The following is an 18,948-nucleotide window of genomic DNA, read 5'->3' as shown; positions in this document are numbered from 1 at the left end:
TCCAGCCCTGTGAGTCCCCAAGTCGGCTGGCCTCCAATGACTGTAGACTAACAGTTGCTAATACTACTGAACAGCTCCCAGTGACCCCTGACCTCGAAGTAACTGCCAGTGACTGGGGCCTTCCCAAGGACTGAGATCTGCCAGCACCACCAGTGACCTTTGAATTTCCAGTGGCCTCCATGGTCACAACTGCCTGTCACCTCTGACCCACAGGAACCGTCCATGAACTGTCCAGTGACTATCCTAGTGACTGGCATTGGTCACTGGGCAGAGTGCCAGAGGTTGGAGGCAGTAAACAGCCACGACCCACCATGTCTGGCCACCCAAGCATCACGGTGGTCAACCAAGTGCTTAAAGCTTGGGCTTGGGAATCAGACTTCCTGCGTCCACCGGTTCTTAGCTAGGGAAACTTGGGGCAGTTCCTCAAGGTCTTAGAGCCTCAGTTTCCTCATCTTCACGATGGCTGTGATAATGCCAGCATTTAAGTCCTTAAGAGCTTAGCCCAGTAAGTAGCACTCGTAAGGGCGCTCACAAGTGCTGATCAGTACAGGACAGTGAATGGTGATGATGGAGAGGATGACGACGACATGCCGGTCGCCTTGTGCTTACGGGGATTACCACGGGCGGCGAATTCAAATGGTCTCTTATCGCCCGAGGGCAGTCCAATGACTAACCATCCAATAGCCAATGACCAGAACATCCCAGGGCCCAGTGAGTCACCAGGGGCTGCAATTTCCCTGCTTCTTGGGGATCAAGCATCATCCTCTGAGTGTCTGTTTTGAGACCAGTGACACTCCCTGACCAAATGGTCCCAGTCACTGGGACTGTGTCTGATCATGAATGGTCGCTGGACGTCCGAGTAACGACCACTTAGTGACTGTTGACCCCTCATGACCCCGTGATTCCTGAGTGGTTGCTGGGACCTTTGGGTCACTGGCACCTTTGGGTCACTGGCCGTGGCCCGCCAGTGACCAGTGGTTCTCTTGTAGGTCTGGTATATGGATGGATATTACAAGGGCCGGCGGGTCCTGGAGTTCCGCACCCTGGGAGACTTCATCAAAGGCCAGAACTTTATCCAGCACCTGCTGCCCCAGCCGTGGGCGGGCACGGGCCACGTGGTGTACAACGGCTCCCTGTTCTACAACAAGTACCAGAGCAACGTGGTGGTCAAGTACCACTTCCGCTCGCGGTCCGTGCTGGTGCAGCGGAGCCTCCCGGGGGCCGGCTACAACAACACCTTCCCCTACTCCTGGGGCGGCTTCTCGGACATGGACTTCATGGTGGACGAGAGCGGGCTCTGGGCCGTGTACACCACCAACCAGAACGCGGGCAACATCGTGGTCAGCCGGCTGGACCCGCACACCCTCGAGGTCCTGCGCTCCTGGGACACCGGCTACCCCAAGCGCAGCGCCGGCGAGGCCTTCATGATCTGCGGCGTGCTCTACGTGACCAACTCGCACCTGGCCGGGGCCAAGGTCTACTTCGCCTACTTCACCAACACGTCCAGCTACGAGTACACGGACGTGCCCTTCCACAACCAGTACTCCCACATCTCCATGCTGGATTACAACCCCCGGGAGCGGGCCCTCTACACCTGGAACAACGGCCACCAGGTGCTCTACAACGTCACCCTCTTCCACGTCATCAGCACCGCCGGGGACCCCTAGGGGCTGCCGTGGCCCAGGCTGCCTGCCACATGAGGGCCGCCGGGGGCCCTTTCTACTCTGCCTGTGTCCCTTCGAGTTTCTCTTTCCGTCTGTGGTGCCCTCTCTCTCCCTCCTCGCTCCTCCTGTACTATTTTTTTCTCTCCTCCTTTGTGCCGAGCTTTCGTTCTCTGCCTCTGTATTTCTATCAGTGCATTTTCTCAACTCCTTTACTGAGCTCTGATTTTGATACTTCACTCTGTCCTTCTGCCTTTTTATTGTCCCTCTGCCTCCTTCTTTTTATTGATCTGACTCTCCAGCTCTCTGTCCCTCTCTCTGCCTGTCTCTCTTCCCTCCCTCCCCTCTTTGCATCCCACCCAGTCCCTCTCCTCCTCGCTCCACGTCTCCTCCTGCCCACCCAAGGAGTTGAGTGCATGAATCTTACTTTCTTTTTTATTTCCACTTTTTCTCTCCGGGGGGCCGGAATAAATGGGACCTTTGACATTTGATGTTTCGGTTGCTCTGTGTGTCCGTAAGGGGCTGAGGAGGCCAGGTGGAGGGTGAGTCTGAGGCAGGAGGCCCATCCCAGCCGGGTCCCCATGCCCCAGGCCACGAGCTTTGTGAACCGGAACAGGCAAGCCCAGCCTTGGAGGGTGGCGAGTGGGGGCCATGGCAGGGCAAGCCTTTTGGGGAGACAGGTGAGGAGACCCGACCCCAAACTGTTTCAGTCAAAAACAATTCAAAGCAACCTGATCCAGACAACGGAGAATTCTATCACAAGTGATGAAGGTTGGCCTCAAATGAATACTCTGTCACCAGTTTTTTCCACTCATGATCACACTGGTGCATCACCAGCCGATCTGGCAACTTTTAAAATGGGTTTTAAACAATTTGGCTGCTTTTAAGAATTTGGGCATGGGGGGTAGGACACGGAAGAGTTTTTCCTTTTGCTTTTCTTTTTGGCTTTTTAATTTCAAAATTGTTTTCTATGCATTGCACCTGTTCTGAGTTAGATCATCACAAAAAGGTAGGAATGATCTGAAGGGGTGCTGGGTGTCTTCCACTGGACACACCCCCAACCCATGCCCGGGCTTGGGCAGGGACAGGCCCCAATACAGGGACCAGCCTGGAGACCAGAGCTCCTGGAGGGGAAGGACGGGCAAAGCTAGGACGAGAAAGAGCCAGGAAGAGACAGAAGAAGTAAGCAGAGGCCAAGTCCTTGGAGCCATGGCGATGTGACTTCGGCAGGGTGAGAAGGGTGGTTGGGGAGCTGGCGGCGGTGAGGGGAGTTCCCAGAAGGGGAAGGACCAAAGGAAGGCTTTATTTTAGCCAGATCCCTGGTGGCCTGGGGGAGACAAACTGCAAGGAGGGGTGGGGGAGAGTCACCTCTGGAGCAGTGGCCGGGAACAAAGGTAGTGCCGACCACACCCCCACCCCAATCTCCAGCAGGAAACATTGTGCAGAGAGCCCCACCGGCCCAGACTCCACCCTGCTGAGGCCACGGAGGAGGCCAAGCCCTCCTCTGGGAGGAGACCTCCCTCCCTGTCTCCCCATCTCTAATGAATGGCCTCCTTGATTAAATCACCTCTGCTCCGTGCTGGCATTTCTGGGAACTTGGGATGCTGGGGCCATACTGCTAACGAAACCCATGAATAATAAATGCAGCCGCCTAATGCATTCATTTAAAACCAATTTTTAAAGAAATCTTCAAGAAAAGCAATTATTTTCCATTTAAATTAACAAGTTTGACATTGAAAAGAATCGATTCTTGGATAAGCACTTTGAGAGGCCCTTGGCTCTGTATCTGCTTTTTTTTAAGAAAAAGGCACAGAGCTGGGGTACCTAGAACCTCTGCACCCCATGTCTCCACTATGTGCTGGGCACCGAACAGATGCCTGCAGGCGCTGGCTTCGTAACTGCCCCTTCCTTCTCTCTCTCTCTCTCTCTCTCACACACACACACACACACACACACACACGCACTGGCAGGTCCAGCTCTCCTAATACTTCTGCTTTGGTGACTTTTGTTCCAAGGAATGGGCCAGGATCTGCCAACTGCGTGTGTCCCTACTCCGACTTCCCCTCTTGTGGCCGTGCACCTGGCTGCATTGGGGAAGCTTTGTAGCCCGCCCCCTGGCAGTGCCCACGTTACCCCGAGCCGCAATGACCGGCTCCAGGCCTATCCCACGGCTGCAGAAGCCTGAGCCAGTGCACAGGACAGAAGAGTGGAAACCAGCTCCCGGGGGTGGAGTTTGGGCCGGGAGGTGCCAGATCAGTGACCTAGACTGTGCTGTCACTGACCTGAAAACCTGGGATTCATGGCCCCACTTCTGGGCAGGAGGGGGTGGGGGGTGGAGCCAGTGAGGGAATCACGGATGGTGATTGGGCTCTGGGGACATGTTTATCTAAACGGCGACAGTTCTTTCATGTTTGGGTTTTGGCTGCTGCACAGCCAGACAAAGGAAGAGGGAGGTCCGTGGAGGCTGGCGGTCAGGTTCAGACGGGGGGCACTCCCAGGGTCACACAGGACAGACACACCTAAGGACAGCTAGCCACATGGGCACACACATGCCCAGGCAGACACACACACGCATACACACACATGCCCAGTGACAGGGCACAAAGGCAATTTGCCTGCCACCCCCGCACAGGAAAACACACCCTGTCTCCACCACCCTTCCTTCCCTGGCAGCATCTCAGTCTCCTGGGAGCCCAGAGAGACCTTCCCTGGGCCTTTGGTTTTGAGAGTGGGGCACAGGCTCCTCTCTGGTGGCTCCTTCGCCTTGGAGCAGAACCCCACAAACCCTCCCCGCCCCCAGGACTCATTTCTGATCCTTCTGCGTGGGACCAGGAGAGATGCATTGCTCCCCCAACCCCACAGAAAGGCTGGTGAAGACAGCGGGGCTGCTGCCTGTCTCGTGGCCCCCACAGGCGGTGGGAGAAGATTCTGTCTGGAGGTGCAGCCAAACAGCCACTCTCCCCAGCCCACCAGGGCTGGGAAGAAACTCATTAAACCTTCCTAATGACAAACACTCCGGCAGGCGGCAGGCAGAGAGCGATTGCTCCGGAAACTGGCCAGATGGGAGATGGCCCAGGTGACTGTTTATGAGACTCAGGACTTTATTAGAGACTCATCTTTGGGGGGAGGGGAGGCTCCTTTGGGGTCAGGCCAAGCAGGGCTTTATTTTACTCAGGTCCCCAAGCCCTGCTAGCTCACCACCCCAGTGATCTGGGCTGGTCCCCATAAAGTGAGGGTCAGGGCGGCATAACCGACTCTCTAACGGACCCACAAACCCCTGGATTGAACTCTGAGCCCCGAGCCCAGGCCCTGGCCCAGGGGCAGCTTTGAGGTGATGGAGAACATAAGGGCCACATGCACCGCCCCCAACAGAAGAGGAGGGAAAGCTCACCACCTTCTCTGCACCTGCCACAGGATTCCCTCTGCTCCTTGACAGCCCCTTCCCCCGCCATGTTCCAGCGCAGGGCCTCCCTCCCTCCCAGGGCTGGGCAGGATCCCTGTTCTCAGAGGTGCACAGCAGTGGCCCTCCTCCCCTCCAGGTTGCCCCCCTGTTGCCATGGTAACAGCATCTGCAGAGGTGGCAGGACCCAGGCACAACCTGCCAGGGGCGCTTATGGTGACAGGGAAGCAGGCATCAGGGCATCATTTGTTCTAACTGAAGTGGCCCATGTTGTGGTGGGAGTGGGTGGGGGGCTGGGCCAAGAGCACCCCAGGCAGAGGGATTCCAATCTGGCTCTCAGAGGATCCCTGCTCCACCCTTACCCGCTGAATCCAGAGCTGTGTGGCCAGGGACCTGGCATTTTCGTTCTTTTAACACCCAAGTTTGAGGATCCCTGGTGCTGAATAGTGCCCACTTCCCCGAGAGACGCTGCTGCTGGGATGCCCCCAAGCCCAGGATACAGAGAGGCTTCTCAAGGTGGAAACGCAGCCTGGACCCTTGGACACCAGGGATGGCAGGAGATGATCGCTCCCCAGTCACAACCACCTCACCTCAGCAGGGTGGAAATGAGAGGCAGGACAGCAGAGCAGTGGTTCCAGATTTAATCGAGGGTGGGGAGGGTGCCGCACTGCCGCCAAGAGGGCCCAAAGCGGCGGCAGCCTGGGCCCCACGCGGAGTGTTTGCATTTTGCGATTGAACAGAGGAGCATGGCATATCAGAAAGCACTCAAGGCCCTCCTGCCCCCAGCGTGGCCCTGGGGGCTACAGGGCCGGCTCAGCTAACTAGGCCTTCTCTTTGGGGCAGGTCACCCCCACCCCTGGGTCTGGGAGCCCTGGGAGCCTCCCTACCCTGCTGCCCTTCCAAAGTCAGTTCCTAAAGGGGAGGGCAGTCTGGCGGGGACAGCCCTGACCAGGGCGGACAGGGAGCCCCCAGTGATGAAAAGCCCCCCTCCCAGACATTTTGGGATCAATAAATACTGTGTGACATCAGCAGGGAGGGGTACCCACTGGCCTGCCGGCAGCAGGGAGCAGAATCTGCGGGCCCAGCCACCCTGTCCCGCCCCATCCCACCCCGGAGGCCAGGCCCAGGCACCCACACCCCTCACTCCGTGCGCAGGATGATGTGGATGCCGGAATCTGTGAACACGGGCCCACTCATCTCCCCCGTCCGCAGCGCAAAAGAGGCATCTTCAAATGGCTTCTGCATCTGACCTGCGAAAGCAGGAGGGATGGTGTGTGTGTGAGAGGGGGGTCAAGACCTGGGCCGCAGGCCAGGACCAGGCAGGCCGGGCAGATGGGGCTCCCACCAGATCATCCATTCGAACTCATCTGTCATGCAGTTTATAGCCTTGTCACAGTGCCAAGCTGCAGCCCAGCTGGGGGCGGCGGGGCCATTAAGGAGGCCCTGGGAAGCCTGAGGACAGCATGAGGGATGGCAGGCAGAGCAGCTGCCTCCGCTGCGCACTTAGAGATGCATGTTAGTGATGAACTGGTCTCCCTGGGCCCGGTTCCCAGCCTCTGCCACATCACCTGTTCCTCCTGCCTCCGGGGGCAGATGGGCAGCCCACAGCCCCATGATGGCTCCCCAACACCCCTCTACCCATCCTGGGCCCCTCCCTGGTGCTCTGTAGACCCCAGGGATGGAGGGGGAAGGAGGCAGTGGCTTGGTCCCCTCTACTCCCTTTCCATAACCCCAATGGGGGAGGCCTGAACTCAGGGCTGCTGATCTCCCCTCGCCCCTGGCTTCCCCATCCATGAGGGTGTTCAGGGGATTCCAGGGGACATGCCCTGGGGCTTTCAGGGGCCTCAGCCTTATACTTCCAACTGGAGAAAAGGGAAATGGCAGCAAGCACCCACCTTCCTGGGTCTGTGATGGGACAACTGAGCAGACAGTCACACAGAACGACTCCCCACCCCAAGAGAGAAGGCCACCCAGGAGAAGGCTCTGCAGCCACCCGCCCCAGCAGGGCACCTCTGAAGCCTGAGGGAGGGGCTGTGCTGCCACCTGGTGGACCCTGAAGGCCTGTGCGACAGGGGCCACCCTTCCCACTCTCTAGGTTGGGGGGGGCGGGTGCTGGTTCAGAGGATCCCGCCAGGGTTTGATGGGGCCCCTTCCTTGCGCACCTCTGCTGAAGGCACCCAGGTCTCCCCTGGCCTTGGCGGAGCTGCAGTCGCTGAACTGTGAGGCCAGAGACTCAAAGTCCTCTTCTCCCGACTTGATCTTCTGGATGTAGCCTGTAGTGGGACACACGGGGGACCTCCACGTCAGGGGCGGGTCGGGGCAGAGGGCTCCAAGGAGGGCTTCCCTCCACGCAGAAAGGAGCTGTGCACTACCCCCTGCCAGACCGCGTGCGCATGCGCGCACCTGCGCAGTCGCGTCTGGAGCCCACGCACCCCGGAAGTGGGGCCGTTTACAGTGCTCGCGGCCCGAGACCCTGCGGTGACCACAACAGCCAGCTGGTCTCACACCCCCATTCCGTCATTCTCTCCCCAAACACACCATGAACACAGCATGGTCTCTTCCTACCCCCTACACCTACTTTGAGAGAGACTCTACCTCCACGCCGTTGGGGAGGACGGCAGAAGACAGGACAGATATTAAAAAGGGACACAGGGACCCAGGGGCCCCCAAGAGCCCCAGGGCAGTGGTAGGAAAGTGTTCTAAAAGCTTCTAGGAGAAAGGCAAGAGGCTAGGGAATAAGCCCAGCTCTGCCGCAGGAGACGGCAGGGTCCTCAGCCCGTGGGCCTCAGTTGTTCCATCTCAAAAGTCTGAGAAGGGCCGGGGCCACTTACTGGGGCATGGTGAAGAGACCGAGAGGCGCGCAGCCTGGCTGCGGCTCGGGGAGGCAGGCATGTCATTCCCACGGTCTGCGCCCCCGGGGCAGCTGACACGGCTCTTTCCTCAGCTGCCCGGACAGCGTGTGTTGGCAGTGCACCAGATTCACCCTCCGTGCCGCCCAAACTGTCCCCGTGGAGTACTGGTTCTCCCTGGAGGGACAGGGAGGCTGGGCCGATGGGACGGAAGGAAAAGGATGACTGAGAAGGTCTCCCAGCAGAGGGCCGCCAGGGGGCAGCACCGAGCGTCCGTGTGACTGGCGTTTGCGGAGCGAAGAGCGCAGGAGAACCCTGTATATGTAGGGTAGGGTAGAGCTGCCTGCCGCTCTCCTGAGACCAGGCAGGAGTCCTTGGAGCAGGAGCCCATCCTGTCCTCCCCAGACCGCCACTGGAACAGTTCCTCGCCTCGCGCTGGGCCCTCACGGCTTTCCCCACAGCTGCTCTCCCGGTGGCATCCTCCCTGAGGCCCCTGGGGGAACCCAAGACCAGGCAACCTACCCAGCTTAGTGATGGGCCACCAGCCCACCTTGGGTGGGGGGAGCACCCTGTCACACCTGTCGGTGGGTTTCTGAACACCACTGTGACACTCCCCCGTTGCTCCTGTCTGACCTAAACCAGGCTGTGACATGCCTGGGACGTGTCTGAGCAGCACAGGGGCACTGCTGATTGATATACCTGGTACTCCGAGGCGCAGACACCCAGCCAGGGCCATGTGAACTCTGGGCCGGTGCAAACTTCACCCACCGACTCCTGTCTGACCTGTGTCACTGTAATCCATCCTCCTGGGACTGCAGTCGAAGTGGCATGACCGTGACAGCACACCTGTCACTCCTATCTCGCTGCACGTCACAGCAGCAACCGCATGTCCCGGTGTGTCTGCTTGGCTGCTTCCACAGCTGTGCCGGTAACCCCTGCCCTCCCCGTGTCCCTGTCACTCTCATCCCATCTGACCATCCCTTTAACTCTGAGCCTCAACCATTAGTCATCTGCCAGCAGGCTGCAGGGACTCGCAACCCAGTGCCCAGCACAGAGACATCTTGACAAACCGCACTTGCTGCCACCATTCTGTTCTCCCTTCCATGCGGGCTGTGCCACCCCGTGAGGGGGCTGCCCCTACTGCTCTCTGATCTGCCCATCCCTGGTCCTCCTCGCCTGTGCCTCTCAGTCTGCGCTGGCCACCACCCTGATGTGCTGCGTGGTCCAAAAGGCTCTCAGATTCGACACAAGCCCCACCCTCTGTGGACAGCACACTGTGGTAGCTTCTGCCTAACACCCTGGTGTGCTCTGAACACATCCCCCTGGGGCTGCCGGGGACCCCTGTACCAGATGCATCCATGGGTGACTCTGATCTGAGCCGGATGTCACTAGGATACCTCCTCGACCTCTTCCTCTCCCTGGACTTCCGCTCATCTCTCGGCCTTACCCTAGCAGCACCAAGATTACCTCCTCCTCTCTCTTCTGTCGGGACCTCAGTAGCACCAGCCAGCGACTCCTTAGTGCACAGCACCCGCCCCTCATGTACCTGCCTGCCTCCAGAAGGCACACCTGCCCACACGTGCCCAGCACCTGGGGAGCCAGGCCCAGCCCTGAGCCCTGTACAAGCACCCGTTTGCTGTATCCTCTAGCAGCTGAGGCTGGGGGCACAGCCACATGGATCCCCGAGACCAGATGGCCTGGCCAAGGTGCACCCACAGCGTGTGCGTGCGAGCAACAGCAGCCTGAAAACCAAGTACGAGCCAGGCTTCTGCCCCTCACAGCACCCAAATCTTCCTCTGACCAGCCAGCTGTCTCAGAAAACATTCTGCTTAGATGAGAGACTGATATAAATTAAAACAACAAAAACAATGCTTCCTTCTGAAGCTCCTCTTTAAGAGGCGGACCTTCAGGGGTCTGGCCACAAGCCGAGATGCAAGGCTACGTTCAGACCCCTGTGTGTCCCAGCTCAGCCCCTGCCCCTCCCCCGCCATGATGTCCCTCCCAGTCCTCCCCTGCCCCCTGCTACCTCTCGGCCTTTGCTTAAACATCTCTTCCTGCCTGAAGCTCAGCTGCTGTCCCCTGGTCTCACCCAGGGGTCTTCCCTAAGACCATACGAGGTGAGGAACCTCCCCGGGCCCGGCACTGACCACTGTCTTATTTGTGTGTCTGCTGCCACCGCATTTGGGGAGAGCAGGGGCTGGGCTGGCCTTGCTCACTGCCGTGTCCCCAGCCCCCAGTGCTGCGCACAGAACAGGTGCTCACTAATGCTGAAGGGAATCGTGAATAAATGAGACAGAAACAGGCCACGGTGAAAGAGCGGAGGGCTCCCTGCTGGGCTCTGTAGGCAGCAATGCTGGAACCTCATGCCTTTTTTTCCATGAATATGAACCTCAGGTTCAAAGGCTGAAGAGGAGGCAGGAGGGCAGTGCAAAGCAGACCCCCTGGCCTGTTCCCAGCAAAGCCCTGCCTCGCCCGACCATCCACACCCCTCGCCCAGACAGTGTCCATCCAACTCTCATCTGATGGGGCTCCGGCCAGGTTCTGTTGAGAGATAGGCAGACTGAGGGGCAGCTTGCAAGGAGCTCCCAGGCTGGAGCAGGGACCGACCACCTGCTTCTGGGAGCCCAGGAGCCCCTGAAACTGGATATGTGACAGAATGGCAACTGTCTCTAGCAGCTGAGGCTGAGAAGGATGGATCGGGACCCCAGCTGCTGTGTTCAGACCCCAGCTCTCCCAATCCTGAGCTTGGAGACCTGGATAGGTGACTTTGTCTCCTAGCCTCACTTGCACAGTCTGTAAAATGGGCTAATTCTGCCCTGGGAGGGCTGCTGTGAAGAGTAAAGGGGTTACTGCCAGGATGGCACCTGGCACAGAGCGAGCCCCAGACAGTTACTGGCTGTCAGTCCACAGAAAACGGGCTCAAAGTCTGTGTCCCTCCAAAATTTGTATGTTGAAGCCCTAACCCCCAATGTGATGATGTTTGGAGACACGGCCTTTACAGAAGTGATTAAGGTTAAATGAGGTTATAAGGGAGAGGACCTGATTTGATAGGATTAGTGTCCTTTTAAGACTAGACCCCAAAAAGTTCTCTCTTCCACCACCACATGCACTGAGCCCACAGAAGGCGGCCGTCTGCAAACCAAGGAGAGAGGCCTCAGAAGTAACCAAACCTATTGACATTGTGATCTTGGACTTTTAGCCTCCAGAACTATGAGATATAAATGTCCATTGTCTGAGCCATCCCTCCCTGGTTGTAGCAGCCTGAGTTAATCCACAATAATTGTTTCAGGGAAAGTGAGTGAACAAATGGAGTGGTCTCTGACTCCAAAAAGGTTTAGAGACCAACTAGGGAAGAGGCCTGGAAAGGGAAAAAGGTGACAGGATGAGGCCTGCCTTCTCTGAAGACCCAAATTCCTGCAGGCAGTGCCCAGAAAGACCTGAGATCCAGCCTGAAGCCAGCAGGCTGAAGCCACTGACCTTGGGTGGGGACACTCAGCCAAAGGCACTCACTGACCCTCAGACCCTTGGCACAGGTACATGCAGGGGACTGCAGCTCACACCAGGGTCTCACTGGGACCCTCAGGCTCTGGGCACATGGGGATGGAGGGAGGGAAGCAGGCAGGGAGGGCTTCTCCAGGGCCTGGCTTCCTTAGACAAGGACACCGGCAATGACAGGCCGCCGGTCCCCAGATCCCTGACAAGCCTCTGGCCGCAGCCCAGCTGCTGCAGAGGCACTGATGCTGGGAAAAGGCGCCTCAGCAGAAAATGTGGACACACTAGTTTTCACTGTGGGCAGCCTGTCCCCTTAGGGCAACCAGAAGCACAGGATCTAAATGGGTGCTGGTGAGACTCCGGGCCGGGCTGCCAGCTGTGGAGTGTGCTGTCCAAATCCTGATCACCTAGAACAAGCCCGTGATGAGAACGGGGGAGGGGGGGACATGACATCCACTTTTACCGAGAGAAACCACGCCCAGATGCCCAGAGCTGGCTGATGTGGCTGGTTACCAAGTGCGCCGCGGCCCAGGCCATCTCGAGGGGGCCTGCCTCGGCCCCATCTCAGGACACTGAACAAAACAATGGGCCAGGGACATCTGAGGGTCTGCACGCTGAGCCCACCAGGCCCGCCACATCCTCACCCAGAGCTCTACTCACACTGGCCCCAGGGAAGCAGCAGGGGCTGCTGGTGAGCAGAGGCCTCGTCCTGACCACAGCCCTCACCACACATGCCTGGAATACTGGGCTCAAGGCTCTGCTGTAGAGACAGCGAGCAGCGGACTCTGAGCCCATCACCCTGCTGAACATTCAGTTCTGGGGGGTCCAAATCTCTCTGGCCACCCTGTCCCCATTCTCCAGATGTGGTGACTGAGGCTTTGAGAATGCAGGCACTTGCTCGAGGCCACACGGCTGACACCGAGATCCATCTCTGTGTGAGTCCAGGGTGGGCCACCCTGGTTCTGAACTTACCCTACCCCTGCCCATCTAAGCCGTCAGCCAGTCCTCCTGATTCTGCCTCCTAAACATCTCTAGGATCTACCCAACCCACTTCCTTCTTGCCCCAAGTTCAAGTCAGTGTTCCTAGCTGCAATGCCTCCCACGGCTTCCACCAGGCCCTCTGGCACAGGCAGGCGAGTCACACCCCTGCTAACACTCCCGAGTGTGCACTGTCTTATGGCTAGGCCCCGGCTGCTTAGTGGGCATACCCCTGGCACCCCTTCCTAAGACCTCAGTGGACCTCAGCACCCCCAGGCTCCCACTACAGTGTCAGCCCCACCAGACGGGCTCTGCCTGTCCATCCTAGAGACAGGGTGAGGGGCACCCTCACCTACCACTCCCAGGCAGTCCCCACCGCCCGACGGCTTTCTTTCCAAGTGATGCTCAGATATCCCAGGGCCCATCTGCCTCGGCCTCCTGTCATCTCTGGGCCGTCCCAAGGGTTTCTGTCTCTGGCCTGGCTGCTCGGCTGAATCTAGGCCTTCCCACACTTGCCTCCCCAGTGTCTCTTTCTTGGGCCCTCAGATTTAGTGAGTACCCCTACAGACTGGGCCTCTTCCCAAGTCCCCTTGACCAGTGATACCACCTCCTGCCACTCAATGTTCAAATGCCTATCACCTCCTGCTCACTCTTGAGTGGTCTGTAAGCCTCAGAACAGGGACCCCTTGAGCTAGAGGACGAAGAGGTCATCTCGTGATTTTCTCTGGGCTTCCCACCACTTCCTCTTCCCTTGGGGCAGCCAGACCCCTCCCATCACTCACAGTTCTCTGATGGTCCCCTGCCAGCCGGGGCCCTGGCCCATCACATGCCAGCCACATGGCTCTTTCCTAAAAGCCAGTGCTGCAGGGCCCCTCTCCCCATCACACGTGGCCATGTGTTTCCTGCTGTCTCCAGGAAAGGACCTCGACTCTTGGCTTCACTTGGGGCCCTGTTCAACCTGGCTAGGATCTTCCCTTGAAGGGTCTCCCCCGCTTCAGTCCCCTGTACAGCCTCCCCCTGAGCCGAGGCGACAGCCCAGCCCCAAGCCTTTATTTCTGCTGCTTCCTCTGCCAGAAACCCTTCTCACTTTCTATTGGTTCATGAAGCAAAGCTGTGAGCGCTACCAGGCTTTGTGTTGGGTGGTGGGAACACAGTGGGGAAAGAGACAGAGCCAGCCTCTGCCCTCACAGAGCTCAGGAGGCAAGCTCTTTTCATTTGCCTTCAAGGTTCTGTACAAGAACTCGGCTCCCCTCCACAATGCTAGGAGGTATGAAGTTATCGGGTGCCATTTGTTGTGCCAGACACTGTCTGGGGTGTATGGGTCTGGGTGTAGGGGTGTGGAAGTAGTACCCTCCAGCCCATGCACTGGACCAGTGACGTGCTAGTAAAACCACAGCCAGTACTGATGGACTATGCTGGGCCTATGCTAATAACAGCCATCATAATGACCACCGGCAATTACAGAGCACTGACCAGATGCCGGGTGCTGATATTCATGCTTTACTGCCTGAGGTCGGAGTCCTCACAACTACCCCATGAGGTGGATCCTACTATCATAATACTAATTTTACAGGTGAAAAGAATGAAGCTCAGAGATGTTGTGTAACCTCCTCAAGGTCACACAGCCAGGACCTGGCAGAGGTGGGTGGGAACTCAGGCTGTTTAGGCCTGGGATCTCTGGTGAGGGAGGCCAAGTGGAAGATGACAGCCCATGTACAACCTAGACCAGCACTGTCTGACAAAGCGCGCTGCAAGGACAGAAATGTTCAAGATCTGCGTGGTCCAAGACGGCAGCTGCTAGCGACATGTGGCAACTTAACAGTGCGGCCAGTGTGACTGAGGAACCAATCTTTAATATTACTTAATTTTAATTAATTTAAATGGAAATAACCACATGTAGGTAGTGGCAGCCACGGTGGCCAGCTCTAGACCAGGGTGCTGTGAACTGTGGCCCACGGGTCAAATCCTGCTGCTTTTGTAAATAAAGTTTTATTGGCACACAGCCTTGCCTATTTGTTTACATATTATCTCCGGCTGCTATGGAATTACAAAGCAGGATGGACAGAGACTGCACCACCTGCAAAACCTAAAATATTTACCATCTGGTCTTTTAAGAGAAGTTTGCCTATTGACTGCTGCTCTAGACTGTGGAGGAAACACAGAAAAGAGCAAGGAACAGCCTCCTCGTTCAGGAAAGAATTAAGTCACTGACTGGACTGCCGGCTAATGCTGCTATCTTTCCACCCTCCCTCCTGACCTGTCCACATGTGCCCCAGGACCCTTGACGATACTGCTCTTGGGGATACCTCCCACTGACTGGGGCCCACTGTGTGCCCCGCACTGTCTCAGCTCACTGAATTTTCACAATGGCTCTCACGTGTAGGTATGTGATGATGCCCATTTCACAGAGGTGAAAATTGAGACTCAAGGAGGCGATGTGAATCCCCCAAGGTCAAGGAGCTAACAGGGGCATAGCAATCATCTGAACCTAGGTCTGCTGGCCCCAAGGGTGGGTCTTCCACACCTACCCTACCCTGGCTTACCCTCAAATACCAGGTAGAATGGAAAAGGAGAGGCAGTCATGTGAGCCAGGTTTATGGCACGTACTGGCACTTCTGGGTCAGCCAAGGCCACCCCGATAGCTGAGCAGGCTGGGGTGGAGGGTCTGGTGTGATTTCTACAAGGCCTGCTCTGGCCCCTGGGGAGAAGGACCTCTTCCCATCCACCCCAGACCCTGCCTCCAGCTCTGCTCACCGTTGATCAGCTCCAGGGCCTCCTCCTTGGTCCGGGTGATCTTCTCCTGTCGCCAGGACGAGGGCCGCCTTGACTGGCTGTGCTTGACTAGCAGGTGTGAGCAGCGGACCCTGGTGGGCTCCCCTTGGCCATTTTTGCCGCCGCCACTGCTGTTGCCACTTGGCCGCTCCCACTGGCTGGCGTTAGTGATGTGATTGAAGTAGTACACCCGGCCTGGAAGAGGGGCAAGCGGGATTCAGCTGGGACCTGCTCAGAGGACCCCACCAGGAGGCCACGATCAGGGACTGGCCAACAAGATGCCTTCATTCAGCATAACCACTGTGGTCCACCAGGCCTCAGGGAGCTAACATTCTAGGTGTGGGCAGACAGACACCAAACAAGCAGATAAGACAACATTACAACTGCCATCATAAATAAGTTCCAGGGGGAAAACAACCCAAGGTGAGGAAGAGAGGTAGCCTCAGGGACAGGGAGTGGTTCCAAACACACATTCAGCAGCCAGACCACAGGCCCAAATCTGCCTCTGCTACTTACTCACTGTATGATCTACCTCCCTGGGGCCTCGGTTTTCTTACCAGTAAAGTGGAGATAACAGTACCTGCCTACAGGGTTGTTGTAAGGACTGAACGGGTTTTCATCTGTAAAGTGCTTAGAATAGCACCTGGCATGCATTATGAGTGTGGGAGCTACTATTATCTCCATTTTATAGACCACAAAACTAAGCAACGTTTCCTGGGTGTCTACTCGGCTCCAGGTACGGGGGGGGAGGCAGGAACTGCACCCAGGTGTATCAGACACAAAAGCTCTGCTCTTTCCCCCAGTGGTCAGTGCTGCAGGACTAGAGACCAGCACGACTGGGGGCTAGATGTTAACCAGAGACTTAGAGGCATGGAGTGAGGACTGGAAACAGGAAGCTTGAAGTAGGACCCATGTCATTCCAGGGGCTGAGAGTCTGTCTGGGTTACATGGAGGACTTGTGCCCAACCCAGTGAAGGGCTGGATGTCACCCAGGAGGAACACCGTCAGGGTTGAGCTGAGCAAAAATGGCACAAGGGGGTGCCCAGAATTGGGCAGAGCATGTGCTCTGTGCTGTGGGTCACAGTCACAGGCCCCAGCTGCAGCAGGGTGGGTGAAAGCTGAGCCACAGAGAGCGTCTAAAACCTTGGCAATGGGGATCTATCTGCTTAAATCTCAGTTTGCCCATCTGAAGAGTGAGGGTGAGGTGAGGGAATAAAAACAAACTTCATGGGGTTAATGTGGAGTCAATGAGGATGTATGCGAAGTGCTCACCAGAGCTCCTGGTGTTCCATCTATCGGAATTATTACTGCGACCATGATTACTGAGCTTTGGAGGCAGTGGAGGGAAATACCAGGCCTGCAGCTCAGCAGTCTGCAGTAACCAGAGCCAGAGGAGGCTCCGGAGTCAGACTGACTGGGTTCTAACCCCACCCCCACCTCCTGAAATGAATGACCTTGGGCGAGTTCCTTAAGTCTTCTGGCCTCAGTTTCCTCACCTGAAAAATGGGGGTAATAACTACCTACCTCCCAGAGTTGTGGCCATTCAGAGAAAACATACTTAAAACGCTTGGCATTGAGATAAACGTGACCTATTATTAATATCATGATTGGGGAAGGGCCTTAAATCGGCCCTCGGAGCACAGGGTCTATTCTCAGGCAGAATACCACCGCACGGATATCGCAGACTCAGAATTAGGTGTGGATGGCAGGCATGTTAGCAGGAGGAGGCTGTGGACCGAGGCCGAGCAACACCCCGAGGGCCACGCCCTGAGCATGGGGTTGGGGTGTCCTCCCCCTGGGGTGTCCCCGGGGCCCAGAAAGGTACAAAGACGTTCCTCTCGGATGTCAGGTGCATTAGGCCGAAAGGTGTCAGCCAGATCGGAAGGGCCAGGACCATCGCCCGGGGGTTGTGCCGCGGGATCACCATCCCCCTACCACCCCGGCAGCGCGCTGGGCCTCTCCGGCCTCTCCCCTTGCCTCAGTTTCCTCCGGATTCCCAGCTCCTCAGACTCGCAGCCCTCACGGGGCGGGCCGGGGCCGTTACCCGGGGACGACGCGGAGGAGCCAAGACCCCACGGGAATCGAGCGATCGAGCGGCAGCGCCGCGCCCGAGGGGCGAGCTCGAGCCCTGCTTCCGCGGGCCCGCGCGGCCCCGCCCCAGCCCCGACCCCCGCGGCACCTGAGCTGCGGCTCATGCGCTTCTCCCAGCCGGGCGGCAGCTTCTCCTCGTCCGCCATCTTCCCTCCAGCCGCAGCGCCCGCCGCTCCGCCTCCGCCGCGCCGCCTGTACCGCCCGCGCCCGCCCACCACCGCTGCCGATTGGCTGGGCCCGTCTCGCAACGGGGCCTGGCGACGACACTCATTCGGCACCCCAACTGTTCGGACTGGCTCTCTGGCTTCCTATTGAGCAAAAACGGAGTGGGCGGGACCTCCCACAGTTTTTGCCAGGGCCCCGCCCCCGGCAGGCCTCACCCGGACCCCGCCCGTCTTCCTTTCCTCGGCCCCCTCAGTGGTGGGAAAAGGACGCGAGCCCGCCTTCTCAACGCTCTTTGGCGAGCTTCAAAGAAGTTCCAGCCCCTCCTTTACGTCCTTCGCCCGAAAGCCCATCCAATTGGCTACTGCAGCGGCAATTCCCGCCTTCCTAAGCCTTACCCGGAGAGCCGCAGCCCCCTATACGGAAGTGTCTGGCTCGTGTGGAAGAAACCGCAGCCGAGGTGGTTCTTGGAAGAGGCGGGGCTGTTGCCATAGCAACCCAGTTACCTTGGCGATGAACAGCTAAGAACCCTGGGGCCTAAATTTGGCTTCTTCATCCTCCCTCTCCCCACCTGTTTCCTCCTGATGTCCAAAGCTAGTCCACCCCCTTTTAATTTTTTGTGCAAATCCAATTCCCTATGTAACTGACCCAAACACCTGCTTCCTTTGGAATCTACTTTATTCCCTCTCAGTCTGGCTCCTGCCTCAGTCCTGGTTGACTGGTAGGTGTTGACACTGCAATTCAGATGGGGACATAGGGGGTGGCGCGAGTGGGAGAATGGTGAGCTCAGTTTGATCCAATTTAAAATTAAGTGTGTGTCACTAGTAGGACACTTGAAAAGATGGTTGGAGACCTACAGCTGGAGATAGATGTGGGAGTCAAGACACCAACAGGGAGGAGTTCTATTGCAGTTCATCTATAAAGGTCTACGTAGCATAGACCCTTATGTAACTGTTAAAAAGAATTGAGGTGCAGTGACATGAAACACAGGGAAACATGTCTATAATAAATTATAGAGGCAGGATGCGGTAGAAGATTAAGAGCATTCAGGAGCCACATTGCTTTGGGTTCAAAGCCTGGCTCTACCATTTGCTATGACCTTGAACAAACTGCTTAACCTCTGCATTTCAGCTTCTCCATCTGCAAAAAGAGGAAATATCTCATAAACACCTTGGCTGTAAAGATTACATGAATTAATGTACATAAAGTGCTCAAAAACAGTGTTTGGTCCATAGCAAGGATATGTGTTGCTAGGTGAAAAAAAAGCAAGTCATAGTAAAGCGTAGCAATTATAGTATGTATGAAAGCAAAACAAAACCAGAAAAATCAACAAATAGAAATTAAAAGAATGACATCACTTACAGAAAGATATCAAAGCTTTAAAAAGGTCTTAAAAAGCAAACTGCTTACTCAGCCATAAAAAGGAATAAAATAATGCCATCTGCAGCAACATGGATGGACCTGGAGATCGTCATTCTAAATAAAGTAATTTAGAGTGAGAAAGAAAAATACCGTATGATATCACTCATATGTGGAATCTAAA

At 56.9% G+C, this 18,948-nt stretch overlaps 2 protein-coding genes across 3 annotated transcripts in view; one reads left to right on the top strand and one right to left on the bottom strand.

Annotated features, from left to right (window-relative positions):
* Window positions 1-2,152, top strand: part of OLFM2 (olfactomedin 2) — a 56,045-nt gene extending 53,893 nt beyond the window's left edge. For both annotated transcript variants that reach the window (XM_032465584.1, XM_032465583.1), the window contains exon 6: window positions 990-2,152. In XM_032465584.1, coding sequence (XP_032321475.1) covers window positions 990-1,667 — 678 coding nt within the window. In that variant the 3' untranslated portion in view covers window positions 1,668-2,152. The remainder of the gene's footprint in view (window positions 1-989) is intronic.
* A 3,535-nt stretch (window positions 2,153-5,687) lies between these two features.
* On the bottom strand, window positions 5,688-17,485 carry PIN1 (peptidylprolyl cis/trans isomerase, NIMA-interacting 1). Its single transcript, XM_032465579.1, has 4 exons — window positions 17,332-17,485; window positions 15,135-15,347; window positions 7,224-7,334; window positions 5,688-6,311 (listed from the first exon to the last, which is right to left on the bottom strand). The coding sequence occupies exons 1-4, from the start codon at window positions 17,387-17,389 to the stop codon at window positions 6,202-6,204; spliced, it is 492 nt and encodes a 163-aa protein (XP_032321470.1). The 5' UTR covers window positions 17,390-17,485; the 3' UTR covers window positions 5,688-6,201.
* Between the last annotated feature and the right edge of the window lie 1,463 nt (window positions 17,486-18,948).

This window comes from Camelus ferus, chromosome 22 (assembly GCF_009834535.1).
Source record: "Camelus ferus isolate YT-003-E chromosome 22, BCGSAC_Cfer_1.0, whole genome shotgun sequence".
NCBI classification, from domain to species: domain Eukaryota; kingdom Metazoa; phylum Chordata; class Mammalia; order Artiodactyla; family Camelidae; genus Camelus; species Camelus ferus.
Note: the sequence above shows the minus strand (reverse complement) of the source record. Positions and strands in the feature narration are given on the sequence as shown.